This window comes from Schistocerca piceifrons, chromosome 4 (genome assembly GCF_021461385.2).
Source record: "Schistocerca piceifrons isolate TAMUIC-IGC-003096 chromosome 4, iqSchPice1.1, whole genome shotgun sequence".
NCBI classification, from domain to species: domain Eukaryota; kingdom Metazoa; phylum Arthropoda; class Insecta; order Orthoptera; family Acrididae; genus Schistocerca; species Schistocerca piceifrons.
In genome coordinates this window covers 319,632,843-319,659,223 of record NC_060141.1, presented here as the reverse complement: position 1 = coordinate 319,659,223, position 26,381 = coordinate 319,632,843, and the positions used below count along the sequence as shown (strand labels likewise).

General features: G+C 45.7%; 1 protein-coding gene across 1 annotated transcript in view; it reads right to left on the bottom strand.

The window, feature by feature from the left end:
• Window positions 1-9,454: 9,454 nt before the first annotated feature.
• LOC124796399 (collagen alpha-1(III) chain-like) overlaps window positions 9,455-26,381 on the bottom strand; it is a 203,182-nt gene continuing 186,255 nt past the window's right edge. The window contains exons 7-8 of the mRNA XM_047260576.1: window positions 24,196-25,502; window positions 9,455-11,943 (exon numbers count right to left, since the gene is read on the bottom strand). Coding sequence (XP_047116532.1) covers window positions 11,520-11,943; window positions 24,196-25,502 — 1,731 coding nt within the window. The 3' untranslated portion in view covers window positions 9,455-11,519. The remainder of the gene's footprint in view (window positions 11,944-24,195; window positions 25,503-26,381) is intronic.

Here is a 26,381-nt window from a genome sequence, read left to right as displayed (position 1 = left end):
TGACTTAGTTCTAAGTGGTGCCGAGCTAATTAAGGTACTAATTGTGAGTTCACCAGTTTGAGTAATATTGGCTTAGAGCCAACCTTGGCTTGGCTTAAAACTGCTGCTGTTTGCTTGTTATGTGTACTAATTTCGATTACCAACAGGGCACACAGAGAAACTTTAGCTCTATAGCTGTTTGATGGTGAACGCTCGTTTGTGTCCATTCTCCCCCCCCCCCCCCCTCTCTCTCTCTCTCTCTCTCTCTCTCTCTCTCTCTCTCTCTCTCTCTCTCTGTGTGTGTGTGTGTGTGTTATTTTTAATGTTAAAAATTTGCTGTGACCAGATTTTTATTAATGCATTTCCTGTTTACTTCTATGAAAATGCTTGACGGTTTGCTCAATACTAAATATGAGGTCAGAATTTGTTGAAGTTTTCCGACTAAATTGTGTGGTAATGCTTCAAGTAATGTTTCGCTCTTTCGCTTTTTAAAAAAATGTCGTCGGACAGTGGTGTTGTGCCGTGCAATGTGACATAGTTACTTATTCAGTCTCTATTACAAAGCAAGATTGTCCCGCATTCCCTGCGTCTTGCTCATGCGCGCCGGAACTGTCGGTACGAGTCCTTGCTTCAGGCACCCGGATCACTGAAGGGACATCGGGTGTTGAAATAGGCGCCACATCCAGCAAACTGCTGATGCACTATCGTAAAAGAGAAAAGGAAAAAACATTAAGGTAAAAGTTTGTTTCAGCTCTGAACAGTCTCAGTCGCAAACACGCAGATCTCTATCTCCTTTCCCACGCTCCCTGCTCATTTCGTACAGCTGATCAGCCTTCTCAGGCAGATATGCACTATGCATATGTTTAGACATCATCGTAGTAACTCTTACTTCTTACAAACTACTATGACATCAATAGCGTGAACAATACTAGAAGGTGGATAAATGAATAACCAGAAAAAAAGCTGTTAGACACTGAATGTGGAACGTTTCTGGCAAAACTGCAGTTGTTCAGTCACATAACGAATACATTAAACTGGGAGCATACTTTATTACGTGCTAGAAGGTAGAGACGAGATACCACAGCTGAATTCAGATTTTTCCATGTGGCAGGCAACCCCACCGGAACAGGTATTTTGACGTTTGTACATTAAGCCATGCGGATGAAACTTCCTGGCAGGTTAAAACTGTGTGCCGGACCGAGACTCGAACTCGGGACCTTTGCCTTTCGCGGGCAAGTGCTCTACCTTCTGAGCTGCCCAAGCACGACTCACGCCCCGTCCGTTCGAGTCTCGGTCCCGCACACAGTTTAAATCTGCCAGGAAGTTTCATACCAACGCACACTCCGCTGCAAAGTGAAAATTTCATTCTGGAAGCATCCCCCAGGCTGTGGCTAAGCCATGTCTTCGCAATATCCTTACTACCAGGAGTGCTAGTTCTGCTAGGTTCGCAGGAGAGCTTGTGTGAAGTTTGGAAGGTAGGAGACGAGATACAGGCAGAAGTAAAGCTGTGAGGTCGGGGCGTGAGTCGTGGTTGGGTACCTCAGATGGTAGAACACTTGCCCGCGAAAGGCAAAGGTCCCGAGTTCGAGTCTCGGTCTGGTACACAGTTTTAATCTGCCAGGAAGTTTCATATCAGCGCACACTCCGCTGCAGAGTGAAAAACTCATTCTGAAGCCTTGCGGATGACTCAGGTGCGAGAGCAAGTACCTAGCTTTCAATGACAAATTCCGAGGAGTGAGGGGGAGATCTAACAAGGAGAGGCCACGACGTTCAGATCGCGGATTTATTTCAAACTTTGTTCTCTTGTAGTAGTTCATTAGGGTAATATAATGTGCAAATAGTAAGGCGTACTACTTAGGCGGTTTCGAGAAAATCGTCAGTGATGCACCGGTGCGTAGCGACCCTGAGCACGAGTTGGCGGCGGTAGTGTGGTTAGCGTTCAAACTCCGTAATCGGTTCATCGCAGAATCGAATCTCGCTCGTCTCTTTCTATTTTATACGTTTTACAACACTACTCATATTATTTCGTACTTATTACGTTTGAAAGGTATTATGATGGAAAGACAAATGTATTTGCACGAACTTTTATTGGATTTCAAATGTTATATGGGTATCTACTAATTTTTATTATTACAACAAATATTTATTTCTAGGGGCAAGTTAAAAACTTCATCAGGTGCCTTCAGACTTGTTTGTACATGATTAACAATGAACGGAGAAACTGCTTCTCGTGAATATATTATAAAATACATTTAATCGTTCATCGCCAATTTTCGGCACCGATATTTACGAAAATGTTGCGTTAAACATAGTTCACATTCAGACTGTCGGAAGAAAGACTGTTTTTCCAAAATGTCAAAAATATGTGTGTGTGTGAAATCTAATGGGACTTAAATGCTAAGGTCATCAGTCCCTAAGCTTACACACTACTTAACCTAAATTATCCTAAGGACAAACACACACACACACACACCCATGCCCGAGGGAGGACTCGAACCTCCGCCGGGACTAACCGCACAGTCCATGACTGCAGCGCCTTGGTCCGCTCGGCTAATCCCGCGTTCCAAAATGTCAAGGAAATTTGTTTTTTCTTGGAAACTCTGCAGATTCCTTGTGCATGCGGGAAACTTGCGTTTATTTGATGTAGTACATCACATATTAATTTATCTTTCCTATGTCTGTAAGAAAAATTTCATCCTGCAGTTTTTACTGGCGAAAGCACTTCTGACGGCTGGTCGTACATTACCCTCATATTCTGACATACTGTAACTCATTGTATTATTGAATAAAGTTATTTATACCTTTATTTATCGATGTTTGACTTGGGCTTATCCAAGCCTGTCCCCGACCTTGAAATGTGTGTCTGTAGAACCAAGCAACCAAGTGGAAAGTAGTACTCGGTCCTTATCCTATTGCAGGATAAGGTGAGGTATCATAGATCGATAGCACCAGCATCTCACAGCAGGCAACAGAAACGCACGTTTCCAACAGACAGCGATAGCGGTCGTGCAGGGACCTGGCGGATCCAGTGATGAGCGCCCACTGAGCCACACCTTCAGTGGCTTGACTACGAGTGCCCTCTGTCACTGCGTTTAGGCTGCACGGCCAGTCTCAGTCGCAGTATTCGATAGTCTTCAGTCTTAGTCAGCCTTCGACAGTTCGCTCCTGTGTTAGTAGCACTAACCTCACACTGCGCGATGCGTATTAGTTTGTTTCTTGTAATAGCTGGACTCTGCTGCTGTTTGTTCTTTTGAGAAGTTTCTTCACAACGCTTGGAGAACGCTACAAGTTAAGTAAATCCTCTGATTACTGTATTTACGTTTCGCTCATCATTTCTGCTTCTGTCCAGCTTCCTAACGAAGACAGTTGTTGCATCATTCTGTGGCCGACCTCTCCATACTGTTGTGCGCAAAGTAGTACACAACAGAAGAGATTTTGGAAATCACAACAGACATACATTTTCAGAAAATCTTTATGTGTTTGTTCGTTTACTTGTCGATAGTTATAATATTTGTTGTAATAATGAAGATTAGCAACTAGCAAATAGCATTGAAAACAAAAGTTCATGCAAATACGCGTGTCTTTTTTCCATATTACCTTCCAAATGTAATACGTATGACATAATATGATTGGTGCTGAAAAAAATGTAAACTAAGAAAAAGATGAGTGGGACTCGATCCTGCGATGCACCGATTAAGAGTTGGAAGCTAACCACATGACCGCCAGCAGCTCGTGCTCAAGGTCGTAACGCATCACTGCATCATGGACGTGAAAATCTTGTGATTTTTTCGAACTCGCCTAAGTAATGTGCCTTATTACCTGCTTCAAACTGTGTTGTCCCAATAGACTTCTAATAGTGGACAAGGTTTGAAGCAAATCCTTGATCCGAATCTCGTGGCCTCCCCCTGTAAGCCTAGAATGTTACTGTTGCAGCGTATTAAAGACACAGTAAAATTGCTAGCTTATGAAACGACTGATATTCAAATTGTTTTCCGGAGTTGCTTACCTTGCTGCGTCTCTCTATGGTTCACTTGTAGACGAGTCGGCGCCTGGGTGATTTTCAGTCAAGTGGTACTTAGATCATACCTTAATGCTACACGTCAAACAGGTTCTGTTCAACTTGGTCTAGTGGCCACGTGAATCGTAGCATAGGCTACGAAAAGTGCTCTCTTGTAATTCTGGAGTGTTGTATTAAGTTGACTTTAACAATAAAACACTACATTTAAATTCACGAAAATGCTTACCAGATTTATAATTTGATCAAATAATAAGGCTGGCTGCACAACAAACTGCTATTCTTGAGACGATTGTTAATTTACGCATCCAGCTGCAGAGGAAAGGAGAAAAGAAGATAATTATTGAGACAACCGTTACCTGTTGTGCACCAGCTGAAGGGTAACATATGCTGTTAACAACATGCTACACCCAGTGAAACAAATCAATCAGGGCGATACTAAGGCTGAGTAAGCACGATCTAGTGGCAGCTGTGGGTCTAAGGGGAGAGTGGGAGGGGGTTGGTCATGAATCTCGCCGCTGCCACCATCACCACCGCCACAAAAAAAGAAACCTTTTAATAAATGTATTTATATTTTTATCTGCATAAGTTTCCAAATTTCTTTCGGAGAACAGAGTAGTCTGAAAACATCGAGTATCGAAAATGGCAAAGAATTCTAGGAGTTATAACCTACCGTTATGTTTAACATTGGATACCTTTAAGTTACTTGTTGAGGTCCTACACTTTTAATGCGATTGCTACTCGGCCTCCTGCAGAGAACATTCCATCCAGGAAAAGACGCACATTCACAGGGTGACAGTTTTTGTTTTCTCTAATACACACATCAAAAAAAGCTTTGCATCACCCCAGTTCCCAGAACTCCTGAAGATAGACGTTGACTGTGGATATTGTATCACAGACACAGTTCCTTTGTTCAGAGATGTCACTAAACCCGGCCACAGATGTAAACAACCATGCATGAGCAGCGCCTTTTAGACGGAGGGTGTCCGACAGCTGATCAGTTCCAGTCATTTCACCGGGAAGGAGGTACACGGCTCGTGTTGTCTGTAGTTCTACCATGCCGAGACGGTCAGTACCGCGGTTCTATCGCGTACGCATTGTTACTTTGTGCCAGGAAGGGCTCTCAATAAGGGAAATGTCCAAGCGTCTCGGAGTGAACCAAAGCGATGCTGTTCGGAGATGGAAGAGATACAGAGAGACAGGAACTGTCAATGACATGCCTCGCTCAGGTCGCCCAAGGGTTACTACTGCAGTGAATGACCGCTGCCTACGGATTGTGGCTCGGAGGAACACTGACAGCAACGCCACCATATTGAATAATGCCTTTCGTGCAGCCACAGGACGTCGCGTTACGACTCAAACTGGTCGCAATAGGCTGCATGATGCGCAGCGTCCATGGCGAGGTACATCTTTGCAACCACGACACCATGCAGCGCGGTACAGATGGGCCCAACAACATGCCGAATGGACCGCTCAGGATTAGCATCACGTTCTCTTCACCGATGAATGTCGCATATGCCTGCTGTTTTGGTGTGGCATTATGTGGGGCCGACGTACGCCGCTGGTGATCATGGAAGGCGCCGTAACGGCTGTACGATACGTGAATGCCATCCTCTGACCGATAGTGCAACCATAACGGCAGCATATGGGCGAGACACTCGTCTTCATGGACGACAATTCGCGCCCCTATCGTGCACATCTTGCGAATGACATCCTTCAGGGTAACGACATCGCCGCCTAGAGCGGCATAATCCCTATCGAACACGCCTGGGATATATCGAAAAGGGCTGTTTATGGACGTCGTGACCAACAACCACTTTGAGGGATCTACGCCGAATCGCCGTTGAGGAGTGGGACAATCTGGACCAACAGTGCCTTGATGAACTTGTGGATAGTATGCCACGACGAATACAGGCATGCATCAATGCAAGAGGACGTGCTACTGGGTATTAGAGGTACCAGTGTGTACAGCAATCTGAGCCACCACCCCTGAAGGTCTCACTGTATAGTGGTGCAACAGGCTATGCGTGGTTTTCATGAGCAATAAAAAGGGCGGAAATTATGTTTATGTTTATTTCTATTCTAATTTTCTGTACAGGTTCCGTAACTCTCGGAACCGAGGTGATGCAGAACTTTGTTTGGTGTGTGTAAATCAGCACAAACTGATTAATACATACTGCTGGAAAAAATGCAATACTCAGGGACTGCGTTCAGTGGCACCAGGGTATAAATATGCATTCTGAGGGATTGTAGTGTTAGTGGTTCATTTGACACGGTCATTAGCGATCATATGACACTCAGGAGGTCTATCTGTACACTGTGCGTTTTGACTCTAAAGGCAGTAACTGTTCTGAGTTTAGAGGCGAACAGTGTTTGCAACACTGATTCTATGATACAATCATGCCCCACCGATGAGTACATACTCCTGTTGACCATCTTCAGTCATCTAAAGGGTGTCACGTTGCGTGGCTGCGGGAAGCTGGATGGACGTATCGACAGACTGATGCACGTGTTGGACACGATGTATCGATGGTGTGTCGCTGCTTTCAACAAAGGTCTGTGGAACTTCCACTGCACCTGTAGACCACGTTCTGGGCGTCATGATCGATGCTGTGTGCGAGCAGCGGTCACCTACCGAACATCATCCAGGGACGAAATCCGGGCACGTGTTGTGAGTGCTGTATAATCAGGGACCATTGGCAAGAGCCTGCTTGCAGCAGGATTAAGGTCGTGTATGCCTCTGGCCAGGCTGCTAATGTCACCATGACACCTCCAAGCATTGTTATTCTGGTGTCGAAAGAATTGACCGGAAAGTGGACTAGTGGTCTGTTGTCTTCAGTGATGAGAGTAGATTCTGTCTGATACGGATGATGGACATACACGAGTATGGTGTAGACCGGGTGAAAAGCCTATTCCGGATTGCATTCGCCCTTGACACGTATGTCCCATCACATGCTTCATGTTGTGGGGAGCCGTCAGTTACAACTCGCGCTCACATTTGGTGTTACTGCTGGGTAAAGTAGTCAGTGGCCGCCACACTACATAAGCTGTTATCCTGGTGCTGCAATTATTTCTTCGACATGAAGATGATGTGCATTTTCAGCAGGATAATGCATGTGCACATACAACTGCTGCGACGCAACGTGCTCTTCGTGGTGTACAACAACTGCCCTGGCCAACAAGATCACCAGATCTCTCGCCAATTAGACACGAATGGGGCACGATGATGCGGGAACTTACTCATTCTCCGGGGCAAGCAAGAACCATTGCTGAAATGCAACAAAAGGCGCAAGATGCTTGCTTGGGGCAGTCTATGGCAAGATGCCATTCGGCTCTTTATGATCGTTTGCATGCGAGAATATGCACCTGTCTTGCAACGAGAGGGGAGTACACAGTGTACTGATGCGACTGTTTGGGCACCCTTTATTGTGACGTGTGTTTCGCTTGGTCTGAATTTGTTACCATATACTTCTACAATGATTAACTACCTCTCACCTCACTTACCAATAAAATCACCTTGTCCTCGAGGCCGTAGCATTTTTCCGGGAGTGTACAAGTAATTCCCATAATAATCAGTAGAGTAGATTAGTACCGGACTCGTATCTGGGAGGACAGTGTTTCAATACCTGGTTTGGTCATCCAGATTTCGGTGTTCCCTGATCTCCTTAATCGCTTAAGGCAAATGCTAGGACGTTGCTGATAATTTTTGTTTTAAGGGCATTAGGCCAAGGTCCAATGCATATTTATCTGCCCAACGTTGCGTCTTCCAGTCCTAGAGACGCTATCAGAGGCATTGGAAGACGAAACATTAGGCAGATAAATATGCCTTGGACCATGGCCTAACGCCCGTGAAACAAAAATCACCAAAAACACAAATGCCGATCTTGACAGCCTGCATTATATGATTATATGCTGGGATGGTTCCTTTAAAAAGAGTTCGAACGTAATTTTCCTTCCTTTCATTTTTTTTCTTTTCACCTTTGGGTATCACATGCTGTCGACATCTGTCCTTTTGGGAACAACTTATTGGCCTACAGAATCAGAGTAACGTTATCTAGAAACAACCCGACGAACTTGAAACAGAGCTCAATAGCAAAAGCTTCCAGGACCATTTTATAATACGAGTGTTTTGTGCTAATACGAAGGTACTTTTTGTTTATTGAAGAATTGACGTACGTGTGGTAGCCGACCTGTGAAGTCACTACTTGTGACGCTCAACGGGATGGCCGAATGGAAATTGCATTCACGTTCGCTGCCATCAGCCAACACGCCGAGTGTCATCTTGCATTCACTTCACTTGTCGGCTACCGTACGGGCATTAGTTCTCCCATAAACAAAAATTACCTTTCTATTAGCACGAAACACTCGTACCACAAAATGATTCTCGAGACTTTTGCTATTGTGCTCTGTTTAGACTGCTTGTCACAGTGTGTCTCTCCACAGAGTCATCGGACGCATTTTCCCTGGTGTATGGGCAGATATTTGCAAGTTCGTTTTTGCAGTGCAGAGATGGAGTCGGACCAAGCAAATACCGCTCACGTTATGTTTCATGCGACGCCCGTTCTCAAAGAAAAGTGTCGGTTTGTTTGCCGTTACAAACGAAATGATTTTTAGAGCGGAATTTTGTGTGATAATTCGATACGGCGGTCTCAAATTAGTCTAGTGCAACATTCGGGTTAGCGATATGTGTTAACGGGGACAGTAAACCAGAAGGTTAACAGTAACTACTCCAGTAATTACTGAGAAGTGCAGCTGCATTGCGGTAGCAGTCAACGCGAACCACAGCGGTACACGACTCGCTGATTCGCTGCTGGGGTACTGATTACTCTTAGCGTTTTAATATTCCTCTTAATACATACCGACAAAACGAATATCGCACTAGACTAACAAACAGATGCTTGTCACTGACATTGGGCTTTGCGTGAGAGATATGAGGAGCAGTGTTTGTTTGGCCTGTCTCTAGCTACACACTGCGAAAATGGTATTGCAAATACCTCTCGAAAGACCAGAGAAACTTCCCCTGACGACTCTTGGTAGATACATCCCATATAAGATTCGTTGTACAAATAGTATTTTGTCTAGCTGGCATTCGAGGTTGCTGGAAATTAACCACAATGGCCTAGTATTTTCGTGCCACATCGTGCATCTAATAGTCCATTACTGCGCAGGAACAATTATGTTCCCTCCCAATAGGCTTAACTTTATAGCGACTTGTAACTAACTTACTGAAAATTTGCAGGCAAAAATTCTATTGTAAGTGTTCAAAGGTCTTAAATGGTACAATCAATAACCTTACCTTCAATGAATCCAGAGAAGTGCTATTGTTTCCATGTCTTTCTTGCTTTTACAAATATGTACAGCTACAGTCACAAGATAAAAGAAGGTAGAGACAGTCGATCTATATTGATTCTCTGTACTAATGAAACTGCCAACAGCTGACAAATAAATACAGAACAATGGTAATGTTAATGCACAGTTTATTTCTTTACCTCAAATCCTGAAGCAATCCATGAGATTTATTGGTAACATATAGTTTTTGTTTAGTTATAATTCACAACATTAGACAAAATACTGCTTATTCATTACAAAACTGTGGACTGTTTGACATTTTAACGTCTAATCGATGTCACAAGTGTATTTCACTGCTTTATGCTATATGCATTTGGCAGTATTATAAATCACAGGACACTTAAAATTCTCTACTATAAATAACGCAAAGTGGCGCAAGTGTACGTTAGTCAGTGGGAGACTGGTACAAAACTCACTACACTGAATTATGTGGCAGTACTGAGTTCATAGTAAACAGACAGTAAAGTAGTTTAATATAAAAATGTACATTAACTACATTTCTATTCTATGTCAACTAAACTTTTATAAAAATGTTCGTTGATTTTCCTCTAGCTTTTATTGTGTGATGGACACAGAGGACGCTAGTCAGTATGATAATAACACAAACTAGTAACATGATTTCTTCCAACAATTCGAAGCGGAATCACAGATGACAGCACATATTTTATGAGATGGTCGGCTGCGTATTGCTATCAAATAAGCGTGCTTACCGTCTGGCTCTTTAACGGATTAGTAAATTATGCAGATGACTGTTCCACGATCAGAGTAAAATTATGTGGCAGAAATTTAGTGCTGCTCCGTAATGAGCTCGCACACGCACGAGACATTGGACAGGGATATGTGCCACTCTGTATTCCCATTTCTGAGTATTAAATACAAAATTAGAAAGAAAGCATATGCTACTTTCTGTAGATATGCTCTGCGCTGTTGCATGATGAAACAAAAGAGACGTGGAAGGAGATGGCATTTGCCGGAGACTGATTTTTCACTTTTAAAGAAGAATGCCGTACAGGAACTTGTAACGTTAATATGATGATACAATGTTTTTTCGAAAAGCAAATATCACGAGTTAATCAAAATGGAGATCAGTTAAATATTCAAGTGCAAAAAGCTTTCTTACAGAAACTTTCAACGATCGCATGCGTACAGGATGAAAAACGAACATAAAAAGAATATTGGAGCACCTAAATAATGAGATTCAGTTGGCATGTAACGATGTGAATCAGAAAAAGGAGACACTGCAATCAGACAAACGAAGAAACTAGTAGATTACGGTCCATCTGAATGTGTTACACGTTCTGGATCGTAGCACTAGTTAAGAAACGTTCAGAGAATCAGGCAAAAATAAAAAGAAGTGTAAGAATTATGCGCAGAAAAATCGATCTCTACGACACTTTTCAATGCGCTCGTGATAAAAATGATGACAAGCGAATGTAAATGAATGGAGCGCACTACTGCAACGAAAAATGCGATCTGCTGAGATCATTGTATGAAGATGACATGTAAGAGAGAAACAATGATAACCGTGCATGCATGTAGGTAAAATGTAGAGAGAGTACGCTAGAAAGCTATTGTGCATAAGAAAATGATAACAACTGTGTTCGACGAAGCCTGCGTCATAAATGTGATATCTTAAGTCTACGAAGAAAAATATAAAAAAAACAGAAGCACGAAAGGTGATTACAAGCGTCAAAATTAACGTCGTATAACGATTAATTCGTAACTGAATGTCTAAGAGATGCCAGAGTATTGATAAACTAGTTGAAAGGTAGTCAGATAACGTAATCCAGCTGAAAAAATAAATGTATTCGGTACCGAGAAAGGTAGGTATCGTTTCCCGAACCAGTTGCTTAGTGAATTGTTTAGTGTGGACACTATTGAACGTAACGGAGAATTCGTACTGAATATTCTGTTACATGTCCCAGATAGCAAAAATGAGATCATATACTTGTTTCCAAAGTATCAGTTAAGATGAAAGCGTCCGCATTATTTTTATATGTTTTTTCCGATAACGCAGATAATTCTCCGACTGGTGCTACAATTCAGCTAATGCAGTTACGTAATAGATTTGTAAGCATTGTTTGAGTATTGCCAGAACTAGTATGAAATAAGAGACAGGGAACAGTACAAAAGTGGAATCTCTCGAGCTGCGTTTAGTGGACGGCGGAGCAGGTGTCTAGCAGCAGCACGGCGTGCCGTCTGGGTTGGTGGGCGGGTTGGGCTTGCAGATCTTGGTGCGGCCGTTGGAGCCGTAGACGACGTTGCAGGAGAAGGTGAAGTAGCCGCACGTGGAGGACTTGGAGTAGTAGGTGTGGGTGTACTTGCCGCCCGAGGCCGCGGGCTGCCCCGCGCGCCCCCTGGAGGCGGCGCCGCCTCCCCCGCCGCCGGCCGGCGCCAGCTGTCCCGCCACACTATTGGTGACGGTCACGAAGCTGTCCGGCACGGCGTCACCGGAGCGCACGCGCGGCCTCAGCACGCGCACCGTCTGCGTCTGCGACCGACCGCCCCCGGAGGCGGAGGCGCGCGTCGAGTCGCCCGCTTGCGACGTCGCGCCGGAGCCCGAAGTGACGCGGCCTCTGAAGCCCGCCGGGATCACGTACCTGTTGGCAGGGGCACCGCTTACAGGGTGGTCGCGAACTCCTGCATCTGCATCTACACCTGTACCCCGCGAGCCACCTGGCGGTGTGTGGCGAAGGGTATTGTATTGTATTGTATGTTAACCCGGGACGTAGAAATGACGGAGAGGCTCCGTCTCCGCCGCAGCCCCACGACGACTAAAGCAGTCCACTTCAACCCTCCGCTGCCCCACACCGAACCCAGGGTTATTGTGCGGTTCGGCCCCCGGTGGACCCCCCAGGGAACGTCTCACATCAGACGAGTGTAACCCTTATGTTTGCGTGGTAGAGTAATGGTGGTATACACGTACGTGGAGAACTTGTTTGGGCAGCAATCGCCGACACAGTGTAACTGAGGCGGAATGAGGGGAACCAGCCCGCATTCGCCGAGGCAGATGGAAAACCGCCTAAAAATCATCCACAGACTGGCCGGTTCACTGGACCTCGACACAAATCCGCCGGGCAGATTCGTGCCGGGGACCAGGCGCTCCTTCCCGCCCGGAAAGCCGTTGTGTTAGACCGCACGACCAATCGGGCGGGCGTGGCGAAGGGTACACTGTGTATCATTGTCGCTTCTCCCCTTTCCTGTCCCAGACGCGAATACTTCGCGCTGTATTGGAACCGGCCAATACCGCTCGTTTGGTGACGTTAGTAGCACACGATAGTCGAAGTACTGGACCTTGCGATATTCGAAGTTTAGGACTTCACGATACAGAAGACATTTTTCCTGGAAATATACTAATTCTTTGTTTTTTTCTCCTAACAAATTATCTTGTCTACGTAAAAACGTAAAAAACACCTTTTAATTAATTTGCTCATTTATGTCTTACCTTTAAATGTCAACTACGTCAATAATCACTATCGATAAAGTTACTTATTTCACATTTAAATCTGAAGAAGTGACATAAAAATTGAAATGTAACATATACTTTTGTAAATGTAAGTTCGAAAATCGTTGTATCGCGTTATTATCTTTGAACTTGCGTATAACGCAGCTTTTTGTGTATCCGAGTGGGGAAACGCATGGCCCATTCTGTTGTTTGTTGGGATTAAAGGTGGGTGTATCGAGTTACTTGTTCATTTGTGTTTTTATTAACGAATGTGCATATACCAACTAGCTGATGGTAACAGAAGAATCAAATGAAATTTAAAAACGCGACTTACATCTGAGACAATTTTTTGTGTGATTGGTTGGTTGATTTGGCGGAGAGGACCAAACAGCGAGGTCTTCGGTCCCATCGGATGATCGAAGAATGGGGAAGGAAACCGGACGTGCCCTTTCAAAGGAACCATCCCGGCATTTGCCTGAGGCGATTTAGGAAAATCACGGAAAACGTAAATCAGGGTGGCCGGACGCGAGTTTGAGCCGTCGTCCTCCCGTGCTAACCACTGCGCCACTTCGATCGTTTTTTTGTGTGATTAGCATGACACAGGAACGCAATACCCATCAGTTTTTGCAACCAAGCAAGAATTAACATGCTCGTAGACAAAACGAAGCCAACATACTTCATGGAGATGATTTACAAGATTCGACCAGAAACAAGCTAAGTGAACTGATTCATTACTGTACAAATAGAATTACCGTGAAACTTTCGTGTACTACTAGGTTTTGCACGAATGTATTTAACCTAAAACTCGCTGTAACGGCGAATGTTGAAATATCGTGAATCTGATTAAATTTCACCCATTAGTAACAAACGAAATAACGACAGGAAAAGGACCCGGTAAGAGCGGGAAGAACGATTTCCGGTAAAGCCGTCGGCACATGGGACGAGTTAGTTAACTTTGACCTGGCGCTCTACGAGTTTTGTGACTTCACTTCCTGCTTTACGTCGTTGAGGAGCCATTTTGTCACGTGAAACACATAAGAAGTTCTGCGGTATTTCGGCAACGTGCCACATAAAGTAGAACCAATAGGAAGCAAAAACGCTCCCTCCGCCACAAGCAGAAAGCAAGACGCCATATTGTATTTTTGGTAGGGGGAAGCCGCATATTTGTTGACTTTTCTAGGAACGTACGCTCTCAAAACCTTAAGAATAAACCACAACGTGATGCAGAACGTCTCCCTTGCAATGTCTGCCACTGCAATTTGTTACTCATTTCTGTAACCCTTTCGTACTTGCTAGGTGAACTTGAAACGAAACTTGCTGCTCTTCTTTAGATCTTCTCTGCGCCTTCCGTCAGTCCTGCCTGGTAACGATGCTACGCTGATCAGCAATATTCAAGTATCGGTCGAACGAGTTTTTTGTAGGCTCCTTCCTTTTTGCTGATTGGACTACATTTCCTGAGAATTCCTCCAATGAAAGTCAGTCTGCCATCTGCCTTACTAGCGATTAATTTGATTCAGATCGCTCTGTACGAAGACTCCTTGATTTTGTAGAAGTAACTGCCTCCAGCGATTGTTCTGCAGTTGTGTTCTCATACAATAAATGATTTTCTGTCTATGTATTCTCAGTACGTTATGTTTCTTTATGTTGAGGGTCAGTTGCCACTTGCTGCACCAAGTGTCGACTCTCTGCTTGGCTTCCTGCATTTCGCTACAATTTTCTAGAGTTGTCGCTTCTTTGTATAAAACAGCATCATCTGCGAAAAGGCTAATGGAAGTTACGACATTTTCTGCTGGGTCATTTATACATGTTATGAAAAGTAATAACCTGTAACACTTCCCCTGGGACACGCCCGTAGTTACTTTTAAGACTGAAGACTTCTCTCCGTTCAGAGCGACATGCTATGTTTTATTTGCTAGAAACTCTTCAGTCCAGTCACGCAGTTGTTCGTGGTCTGATATTCCACACGCTTGTATTTTATTCATTAGGCAACAGTGCAGAACTATATCGACTGGGTGTGTTGGACTCAACCAAGTGCTGCCAAACTCATAATATTAAACAAATTTGTAAGAATCAGTGTAACAAAACAAGCTGGAAAGTATAAACTTTCCAATGTGGTAAGGCTCCCATGCTACAAAATGATATGTCCTACTACTCACATACGCTGTGGTCGCGAAACCCATAGGATAGCGATATGCACATATACAAATGGCGGTAGTATCGCCCTCACAAGGTATAAAAAGGGCAGTGCATTGGCGGGGCTTTCATTTGTACTCAGATAATACATGTGAAAAGGTTTCTGATGTGATTATGACGGCACGACGGCAATCAACAGACTTTGAACATGGAATGATAGCTGAAGCTAGACGCAAGGGCAATTACATTTCGGAAATCGTTGGGGAATTCAATATTCAGAAAATCACGGTGTCTAGAATGTGTCGATAATAGCAAATTTCAGACATTACCTCTCACCACGGACAACACAGTAGCTGACGGGCTACACTTAACGACCGAGAGAGCGGCATTTCCGTAGAGTTGTCAGTGCTAAAAGACAAGAAACACTGCGTGGAATAACCTCAGAAATCAATGTGGGATGTACGACGGACGTACCCGTTAGGACAGTGCGGCGAAATATGGCGTTAATGCGCTATGGCCGCAGACGACCGACGCGGGTGCCTTTGCTAACAGCACAACATCGGCGGTAGCCTCTCCTAGATTCGTGATCATATCGGTTGTACTCAAGACTACTGGAAAAGAGTGGCCTGGTCAGATGAACCCCAATTTCAGGTGGTAACAGCTGACGGCACAGACCCCAAGAAACCGTGGACCCAAGTTTTCAACAAGGCACTGTGCAAGCTGGTGGTGGCTCCATAATAGTGTGGGCTGTATTTACATGGAATTGACTGGTCGTCTCGTCCATCTGCACCCTTCATTGAGTGGAAATGGTTATGTTCGGCTACTTGGAGACCATTTGCAATCATTCATGAAGTTCGTGCTCCCAAACAATGATGGAATTTTTATAGATGCCAACGCGACATGTCACCAGGCCACAAGCAATTCGCGACTGGTTTGAAGAACATTCTGTAGAGTTCGAGTGAATGGTTCGGCCACCCATAAACATTTATGGGAAATAATCGAGAGGTTAGCTGGTCCACAAAATCCTGCACCGGTAACACAGTCGCAGTTGTGGACGGCTATAGAGGCAGCATAGATCAATATTTCTGCAGGCGACGTCCAGCGACTTGTTGAGTCTATGCCAGGTCGAGCTGCTGTACTACGCCGGACAAAAAGAGGCCCGAAAGGATATGAGGAGGATCCCGTGATTTTTGTCACCTCAGTGTAAGTCGCTGATGACAGTTTTTTTCGCCCGAGGTAGGGATTGTGTCTACCCTGCGTAAACTTTGATTTACGGCGAGATGTCACACAATTGTCATAGGTCGCTGACAAACTGACTGGAATGGTGTTTGCTCTGAGAAGCTTTCAGTGTCTGTTGTCACAGGTTGGGGCCAAGGGTTCAAACAAAATCTGCTTGGAACTGGATCTGCAGACAAAGAGTTTGCGGCACAATACGAGCGCCCCAGCTGACGTCACAACTGAAGGATCAGATGAGATTCCGTCTGACAACAGGACTGTGACTACAAGCAGAGGTTTACGGGAGATTACCGAATATCGGACCAAAATTGTGACTGGATTCAAGGCTTCCTTGCAGACAGAACTCAACACGTCGCTCATAGCGGAACAAAATCAATCGACGTAAAAGTAATTACCGGAGTACCCATAGAAATGTGATAGGATCGTTACTGTTTACATTGTATGTAAATGATTCAGTAGAAAGCGTCGGAAGCTCTTCAAGACTTTTCGCAAAGCAGCTGTCTGTAAGAGATTAGCAACGCCAGAAGGCAGTATCGATTTGCAGAATGACCTACAGACGATTGATGAATGGTGCAGAATCTGGCAGTTGCCTCTGAACATAAATAAATGTAACATTTGCGCACGTATGAGGAAAGAAATTCACTACTGTACAACTACACTACTGTAGACAAACTGCTGAAAATAGTAATCACCGTAAAATATCTAGGACTAATTATCCAGAGCGACCTTAAGTTGAATGACCACACAAAATAAGTAGCAGGAAAAGCAGATGCCAGACTGAGATTCATTGGAAGAATTTTAAGAAAGTGTAACTCATCCACGAGGGAAGTACATTACAAAGCGTTTGTTCGACCTGTTCTTGGGTATTGTTCGTCAATCTGGGACTCTTACCAGGTAGGTCTGGTAAAAGATACAGAGAAGATTCAACGAAGAACAGCGCGTCTCGTCAAGGGATCGTTTGGTCGGCGCGAGAGCCCTACAGAAATGCTCAACAAATTCCAGTGGGTGACGCTACAAGAGAGGCGTTGTGGACCACGGGAAAGTTTACTATTGAAATTTCGAGAGAGCGCGTTCTGGGAAGAGTCGGGAAAAATATTACTTCCTCCACACAAACGTCTCGTCCTACTACCACGATGAGAAAATTCGAGAAATTAAGAGCTGGTAGAGAGGCTTACCGACAGTAATTCTTTTCACGCGCCATCCGCGAGTGGGAAAGAGAAGGGGCTATCAGTTAGCGGGACCAGCCACACATCGTCAGATGGCTTGCGGGGTGTTGATGTAGATGTAGGTGTACGAAGTTGTCATCGAGACAACAGCTGAGAGAGGTGGAGAAACCCGACGAACCATCACCCAAAAGAGAGTGGGGAATATTTTGAAACCTCAGCTGTGTCTGAATACAGAACAAAACCCTGCACAGCAATCAAAAGGAAGAGGACTAATTTGAACTTGATATTTTGGACTCGAAAGTTCCTTTGTGGTTGTATCACTCTGGCTACTAAATGAGTTTCATGGTTTTCACCAGTCTCTCAGCGACACTGTGGTTTTCCATGCTCGTCGTAACACGCTCTCTTGTACGAAAGAGGAGTCTTTCATTCACCGCAACGGAGCTACAGGGAGTTGTGCAGTGAGTACCGACGACCCTGCGTTGTCTACAATGACTGCCAGATGATATTCGCTTTGCAGTTTCTTTCAAGCCATCACGACCGGAAGATGTAATTCTCTTACAAAACATGCTCCACCCTTCAGACCTACGCCAAATGCCTTCAGACAGAGTTCTCAGCTGACCTGCCAAACTCGTCATTAACTTTTCCTGTCTTGTAAATTATGTCATATTTTGATGGCTAACTGCAATTTCAGTTAGTTGAAATTTTTCGTTTTTGGAACAGACATTACACTAATTGAAAATGTTTCCTCAAAGATAACAATTATTTCCAGGACATCGCATAAAATTATGTTAACTGTTTTACCAACAAATGGCGCCTAGTAGTTCCATCATATTCACTATTTTTTTATAAATAAATTCACAATGTCGTGGGCTCTATATAATTATTGTTTCTTAATTGGATGGTCTTATCCAGCAGAAAACGTGTGGAAGTATTTGGAATGTTGGGTGAATCGTAGCAAACAACATCTCCACAATTCTGTTCCTGTACGGGATCTAATCACGAACGAGTGACTGCAGCTGAATATGACAACTACTGGACCCTTTTTCTCGTCGAACTGAAGCCATTATCAAGACAAGACGTGGTGTTTTACGTTATTAGCGCGGTACCTCCTCGTGATGCCTAATTTTTTCTTTGCTGTGAGTACATTAGCTTACAGATATTGAGGCATGGCGCCTTCGCTCGTGTCTAGAGCCTGTGTATCTGGAGGACGACTAATGCGTGCACAATGACAGATGGTCTGAAGCGGGTTCAGTCGAGTACGTAGTTCTAATGTTCATCCACTAGAGTACAGTAGCGGACAGACACAGTACAGAAACATGTCAAGAGAATGTTTTTGTGAATTGTTCTGTTTATTTCTTGAAGGTTTTTTTGCTTGTTTATGTTTGTACAGTTTTGTATATGCTTTTAGTAGTGTGAATGAAGCGTGAATGTGGTCTAAAGTAAATATGTAGATCATTGTTTTCATAATGAACACTGTAGTGTGAGAAAGTTTTAAGACAGTGAGAACGCAGACAACGGGGAATCTTGTGTCATAACATGTAAGTTTATGGTAAGAGAAAAGCTACTTCGACTGCAAATGAAAATAGTTAATAACGTAAAGTATAAATAAAATATCAGAATGTTAAATATTTATGTCGGAAAAAAGTACAGTTCGAAAGTGTGTTATTTTGTGATTGGTTAGTTATGAAAAGCGCGGACTAACGCGGGAGAATAATGTTTTTCTATTGGCCTTAAAGAAAACTGACCAATCAGAACGGAGTATTCTTCGCACGTCTTTTGTCTTGGAGATAGAGAATGCATACAGCAGCCCAGCCTTTCAATGGTATGGTCGTGTGTAGTATGAGCTCCGAAGGAAGTTATAGTTTGTCGGTTTCAGTTGTGTTACACGCCTCAAAAGTGCTTGAAAGTGAAGGCATATTTATTCCGGTGCGTTTTTTTAGAAAGTACATATTTTTTAAGTAATTTTGTGTATGAGAAAAGACAGTAATTCCACGTGGCATATTGAGCAGATCGGTGACCAAAATGTTGAGTGCATTAGACATCGATAAACTTAATAGTGTGGCGAGAATTTTCATTTAAGAACAATCAGTTTTTAGAAGCTGTTCAGATTTCGGAAAATACGATACCAAAAACTTGCTAACGTGAATGAAAGGGTTTGTGCATGACTCTGTTAGGATTAGCACGGGCTTGGCGGGGAATGTATAATTCTCAACTTCAGAATATACCGAAATTATGCCAGTATTTCCACCTTTCATTCAAAACTGAGACTTTTTCCCGATTCTAAGAACGATTACGATGTATGCAGCCTGGTGCGAGTTGCAGTACAGTAGGTTCCTGCTCGGCTTCCTTACCGGCGATGGAGTTCGCCGGTAGGTGCTGGTAGATAGCACGAAAGGAACCGCTACGCCGCAACCTGATGTCACGCTAATATGCGATGTTGTTCATTGTAATCCAAAGGTTGGATAAAGTCAGAGGTGAGTTCTATTCGTACAACAGGATGTACCAGTTTCTCTATTTCTATAGATAATCTTTGAATTCAGATGGTGCAGTATTACTCGTAAACTGTACCATACCCAAAGAGTTTCAGTAAATCAGGTAAAGCGGTGTGGCGAGGTACCGTAAATAGGAGTAACTTTATGACTAGCGTGGAAACTTCATGATGGTAGCACTGCAATACATTTCAGATTTCGCCTCGTCTCGCTCTCGAGTTTTTCAAGGTTTCCGCTATGTGTGGAAGAGCCCTAGAATGTGCTGCAATCTGGTGACGGGTATTTGAGTTACTTGCATTTCTAGTGCCGTTCTGCATCGCAATTGTTGTGAATAGAGCCGAAACTTCCATCTACCTATAGGCATACAAAAGCAACAGGACAGAGGCAAATAAATATTATGAATTGGCGACCAGCTCCGACTTCGCACAGGTGGCTCAAAGTATCTATGGCTGGATGACTTGTTCCTAATATGTAGTGAGGAGCGGAATAATGCATGAAGCTGTAGATAAAGAGTCACGTGATTCCTCGCTTTTGGAAGGAGTTTCCAAAGAGCGAATTAAAGTCTGATATCTTCGAGCCCCAACAAGTCTCGCCCCAAGATTTTTATTGGAGTCTTAAGACGCATAGTCCTCATTGTTTTAGCAGTTGTAGTGTATCGATAACGATTCGACTGTTTTCTAGACATTTTTATTTGTAAACAACGAAATCAAAAAGTAATTAGTACGCACTAAAAACACAAAGCACACACAATAAATTCCGTTTTCCTAGCCAAGAAGTCAAATACAGATAAAACCTGTCGAAAGATGGAAAGTAATTTCGTTAAGTTTCTAACACACAAAGCGAAATCGATAAATCTGAACCATCCTATGCAAGTAAATTCAGTGTTACTTTGTATTAATAAAGATAAGATTGCGGCGCTTAATTCTGTCACTGACATAGACCTCCGAAAAGACTTCCGTCACTGAGGAAAAAAAAAAAAACTAACACCGCCGTCTAATGGTTCTTTGGTGTACTACATCACGACGATCCTGTGACTACGGGAAACATCCGAATTATTAAGCTGAGCAGACTTCTGAAACTTCAAATTAATATATCTTTTTTACATGAACTGATACTGATGAAGAAAGCCTCTTTGATGCCCCACACTGCACTCAAGTTACGTGTGAAAATCCCGTGAAAATTCGTCTAATAGTTTCGGGGATCGGCGTATTCAGACAGACAAAGTTTCTAAAAATAGTCTCATTGTATCCACTTACACTCCCTACGTGACCTCCAATCCGTTTATGGCGAATATTTTCAGTTAACAGATACGGTGGTTTTACAATTTAATTATTAACATAAATATGGAAGGTACAACATATTTAGGCGTATGAAACTTCCTGTCGGATTAAAACTGTGTGCCGGACCGATACTCGAACTCGAGACCTCTGCCTTTCGTGGACAGGTGCTCCAGCAACAGAGCTACCCAAGTACTCGCTCTCGCTCGCACATAACTGAGGTTCGAAACCTCCACTGGTGTTGGAGTGCTAGCGCCTCTGGGGCGCTTCTCCTTCCGGCTTGATGTGGTGTGGGGGAAATTGCACGGTGGTGCTGAATTGGACTTGGCTTTGTGCTGGAGCTACCCAAGCGCGGCTCCGGTCCCGTCCTCAGAGTTTTACTTCCGCCAGTACCTTGTCTCTTAACGTCCAAATCTGCCAAGAAGTTTCATATCAGCACACACTCCGCTCCAGAGTGCAAATTTCATTCTGGATATTTAGGCGGACGTTTTCGTGAACAAGAGATACGTGTACGCAATAGTTATCGATACACACGTACGAAAGCCATTTTTCATAGATTTGCTCTCACAAAGTTACTCCATACATAATTTCGAAGTTTTAAAATTCCATCTAGTTTTACTTTGACAAGAGACAAAGATTGTACAAGCTTACGAATGCGGCTCTTGCGTCCGTACCAGCCAAGAAGACGATTCCACGGCGTAACCGAGAGTGCTATTGGTGATGGGCAGAAATATGGAAACACCAAAAACGTAACACATTACGACGCCTAACACGGCGTAGGAAACCCGTCAGCATTCAAAACAGCTTCCAGTCGTCGCGGAATGGAAAAATACGGGTCCTGTCTGGTGTGCGAGTAAATCTTGTATTATTAGTCCGGAAAAAAAACGCTGTAGTATGTTCAGGTAACGATGGTGGAGATGGGTAGCATTCACGCACCCTACTCTCCCAAATGGAATTCAAAGGTTCAATAATATTGATGACTGTTGACTGTGGTGGCCAAGTAATATGCGGAAATTCATTCTCGTGTTCAGAAAAGCAGTCCTGGACGATGCGAGCTGTGTGAACATGGGTCCTGTCGTCTTGGAATACAACACCACTCTTGGGGAAGAAACATTCCGCCTCGAGATGACCCTGTTAACCAAAATGGTCGAATAACCCATGGCAATAATGTAACTTCGCAGAGTAACAATGGGTGCCAGGGAAGGGCACGATATGGCTACCCAAATTATCACCGAACCTCCGCCATGTTTCACTTTTGGGACGTAAAGACGGCCAGAAGCCGGAAACAGTGTGAAGCAACACTCATCCGACCACATGACATTCTTCCATTGCTCCATTGTCCAAGTTTTATGGCTTCGGCACTACGTTTCCCTGTTAAGGGCGTTTGCATCGCTGATCAGTGGTTTTTGAATTCCAGATCGCCCTGCAGTTTCCTGCTCCTGGAGCTCCCTTCGTGTTGTTTTGGTGGTCGGAGGGTTCGCGAATGCGACGTTCGGTTCTGCGGTGACTTTTTCAGTGGTCGTCCCTTTTATTGTCCATTACGATCGTTCAACAGACACTTACGTCCACCGTCTGACTTAGCGGATTATGTTTTTCTGCTTTTCCTGAACGTGGTACAAATGCTCGTTACGGTACCACTCGAAACGCCAAACATTTCAGCTACCTAGATTAGGGATGCACACACCATACGACCTTGTATCATTGGAATACACATAGCTTCGACGTAATGCACTCATAACTAAACAGAAAACTCTTTTGAGCATGACTGATGCATGCAACGTATTGAGGGCATTGCACAGGTGCCGTTAGTGGTAAAATACAACAGCGTAACCTGCAGGTTTAGCTAGGATCTACATTTATGTTCAACCGTGCATTTCTTGCTGCAGTGTTTCCTATTTTTGTCCAACCCCTGCACACTGAGATGACAAAAGTCGTGCGGTAGTGATATGCACATATACAGATGGCTGTAGTATCCCGTACACAAGGTATAAGAGGACAGTGCATCATCGGAGCTGAGAGTGATTCATGTGAAAAGGTTTCCAGATGTCATTATGGCCGCACGACGGGAATTCACGGTCTTTGAATGCGGAATGGTAGTTGGGGCCAGACGCATGGGAATCGTTAGGGAATTCAGTATTCCGAGACTGACTGTGTCAAGAGTGTGACGAGAATACCGACTTCCAGACATTACCCATCATCACAAGAACACAGTGACCGACGCCTTTCACCTAACGACTGACGGCGTTTGCGTAGAGTTGTCAGTGTTAACATACAAGCAACACTGCGCGATATACCCGCAGAAATCAATGTGGGACTTAGGACGAACGTATGCACTAGGACGGTGCGGCGAAATGTGGCGTTAGTGGGCTGTGGACGCAGGCGAGGGCGTTGCCTAACAGCATGACATCGCCCCAGCGCCTCTCCTGGGCTCGTGTGATCACATCGGTTGGACCCTAGACGACCGTGGAGTGGTTAGGTGAGTGCCGATTTCAGTTGGTAAGAGCTGACGGTAGGCTTAGGGTGTGGCGCAGATTCCAAGCAGCCACGAACCCAAGTTCTCGACAAGGCACTGTGCAAGCTGGTGGTGCCACCATAATGGTGTGGGCTGTGTTTACATAAAACGGATAGGCGCTCCGGTTCAACTGAATCCATCACTGACTAGAAATGGCTCTGTTCGACTACTTAAAGACCATCTGCAGCCATTCGTAGACTCCACGTTCCCAAACAAGGACGGAATTTTTACGGATGACAATGCGCCATGTCAACGGGCCACAATTTTCCGTAATTGGTTTCAAGAAGTGGAAAATTCGAGTGAATCATTTAGCCATCCAGATCGTCCGACATGAATCCCGTCGAACATTTATGGGACGTAATTGAGGCGTCAGCTGGTACGCAAAATCCTTCGCCGGCAACACTTTGGCAATTATGGACGGCTATAGTGGCAACATAGCTCAATATTTCTGCAGGGGACTACCGACGACTTGTCGAATCCGTGCTACATCGAATTGCTATCACAATGCCGGGCAAAAGGAGGTCAGACACGGTATTGGGATGTTTTCCTTGACCTTTATCACGTCAGTGTATGTTGGACAGAATAAAGGCTTACCCTGGGGAGCCAGGCACGCTCTGTCCCGGCTGCAGCAGCACCTCCTTGCCCGACGACGAGGACGAGGAGGAGGAGTCCTGCCTGACGAGCACGGCCTTGCCGCCGGAGCCCGCGACGTAGATGCCCTGCGCCTGGCTGGGTGCGCCGCCCCTGCCGCCCGCCGACACGACGGAGCCGCCGCCACTGCCGCCTCCCAGGTGGACGTTCTGCGTCTGGCCGCCGGGCGGCGCCTGCACGCGTCGGCTGCCGCTGCCCGCCGTCACCGTGCCGTGCGGGCCCGCCGACAGCGTGCGCTGCCCGCCGCCGACGCCGTCTCCGTTGCGGAACAGGTGCCGCGAGGGCGCCGACGGCCCCGACGCCACGTCCTCGTCCTCGTAGTCGCCGGAGCCGTCGTAGTCGCTACCCTCCCCGGCCCCCGACTCGGGGAAGCCGCCGCCGGAAGGGGGCATCGACTGGCCGCCGCCAGACGGAGGTACGGCGTGTCCACCGCCCGAAGGAGGCACGGCGTGCCCGCTGCCGGAAGGAGGCACGGCGTGTCCGCTGCCGGAAGGAGGCATTGCGTGCCCGCTGCCAGAGGGAGGCATGGCGTGGCTCCCACCAGAGCCGGAGGGCCCGGAGTAGCCACCGCGACCGGAAGGAGGCATGTACGAAGAGTCGGCCCCCGACGGCGCAGAGGTCCCGAAGCGGTAGCCGCCCCCGCCGCCGCCCCCGCCGCCCCCAGTAGTCCCCACCGTGTGTCCACTGGCACCCCTCACACCGCTCGTGTCGAGGTGCGCCCCGCCAGCGTGCCTACCGTTTCCTGCACCCATGCCGGCGCCGCTTCCGCGTCCATTACTGGTCGGCATTCCCAGACCACTGCCTATACCGCCTCCGCCGCCTCCAACTCCTCCACTGCCTCCACTCATGCCGGCTCCAACTCCTCCACCGCCTCCACCCATGCCGCCTCCGTTGAAGCCACTGCCACCCATGCCACCTCCACCCGTGGTGCCTCCGCTCAAGCCACTGCCGCCGCCACCCATCGCGCCTCCAGTCGAGCCAGTGCCACCTCCGCCACCGCCGCCGCCAGCTAGTGCTCCGCTCCCGGCGTCACTACCCACCGCTGCACCTCCGAAAGGCAGCTGTCCACCGCCGATGGCGCTGCCGAATGGCCTCCAGCGCTGCTCCTCGGGCGCGCCGCCTCCGCCTCCGCCTCCGCCTACAGCCCCGCCCCCGCCACCGGCGCCGGCGACCGCCGCCCCCTGCCCTGCATTGGATCCTGCTTGCGCGGCTCCAGAGTAGCTCAGTCCCTGGCGGAACGAGCCCTGCACCTGCACATCATATAGGGCGTAAGCTGTGGAAACTAAATTACGATCAGTATTACAAGTATAGCCGGCCGAAGTGGCCGTGTGGTTCTAGGCGGTGCAGTCTGGAACCGTGAGACCGCTACGGTCGCAGGTTCGAATCCTGCCTCGGGCATTGATGTGTGTGCTGTCCTTAGGTTAGTTAGATTTAACTAGTTCTAAGTTCTAGGGGACTAATGACCTCAGGTGTTGAGTTCCATAGTGCTCAGAGCCATTACAAGTATATTAATGCGTGGTGTTTGCCATTTCGGACACCACGTATACATAGTGTGTTTGAAAAAGAACTCCTTAGCTTTAATGTGTCCTAGAATCTGTGCAAAGTGGCATACACTATTCCAGTTCGTAATGTTCGATTCATTTACTCTCCAAGTTTGTCTCCCCTGCAGTTGGTAGGTCTGCTTCACCTTGAGACGGCACCAGAGCTGTTTTTTTCCTCTGTTCCCGCAGTTCAGTCCAGGTGTGCGTGCAGTGCGGTGCAGAGCAACTCAGCAACAATGTGTACTCCGCAACATAAAGTACAGTGTGTTATATGGCTTGTGAAAACTGAGTCAGTTATAACAGTACAACGTAATTTTAGACGCCAGCATAGTGGTGAACCACCTACAGCATAAACTATCCGTCATTGACTAAAGTCTTTTAAGGAAACCGGTAGTGTTTTATAAGGAAAATCACCAGGTAGACCGAGAACTTCTGAAAATGTTGTTGAACAGATCCGTGTTTTGTGTGTTCAGAGCCCGAAGAAGTCATTGGCCAGACGTAGTCTACAATTAGGAGTGCATAAGGTACTGTGTGTGATGTTGTGCGTAAAAGACTTTAGTTGCGTGCCTATAAATTGCAAGTGTTACA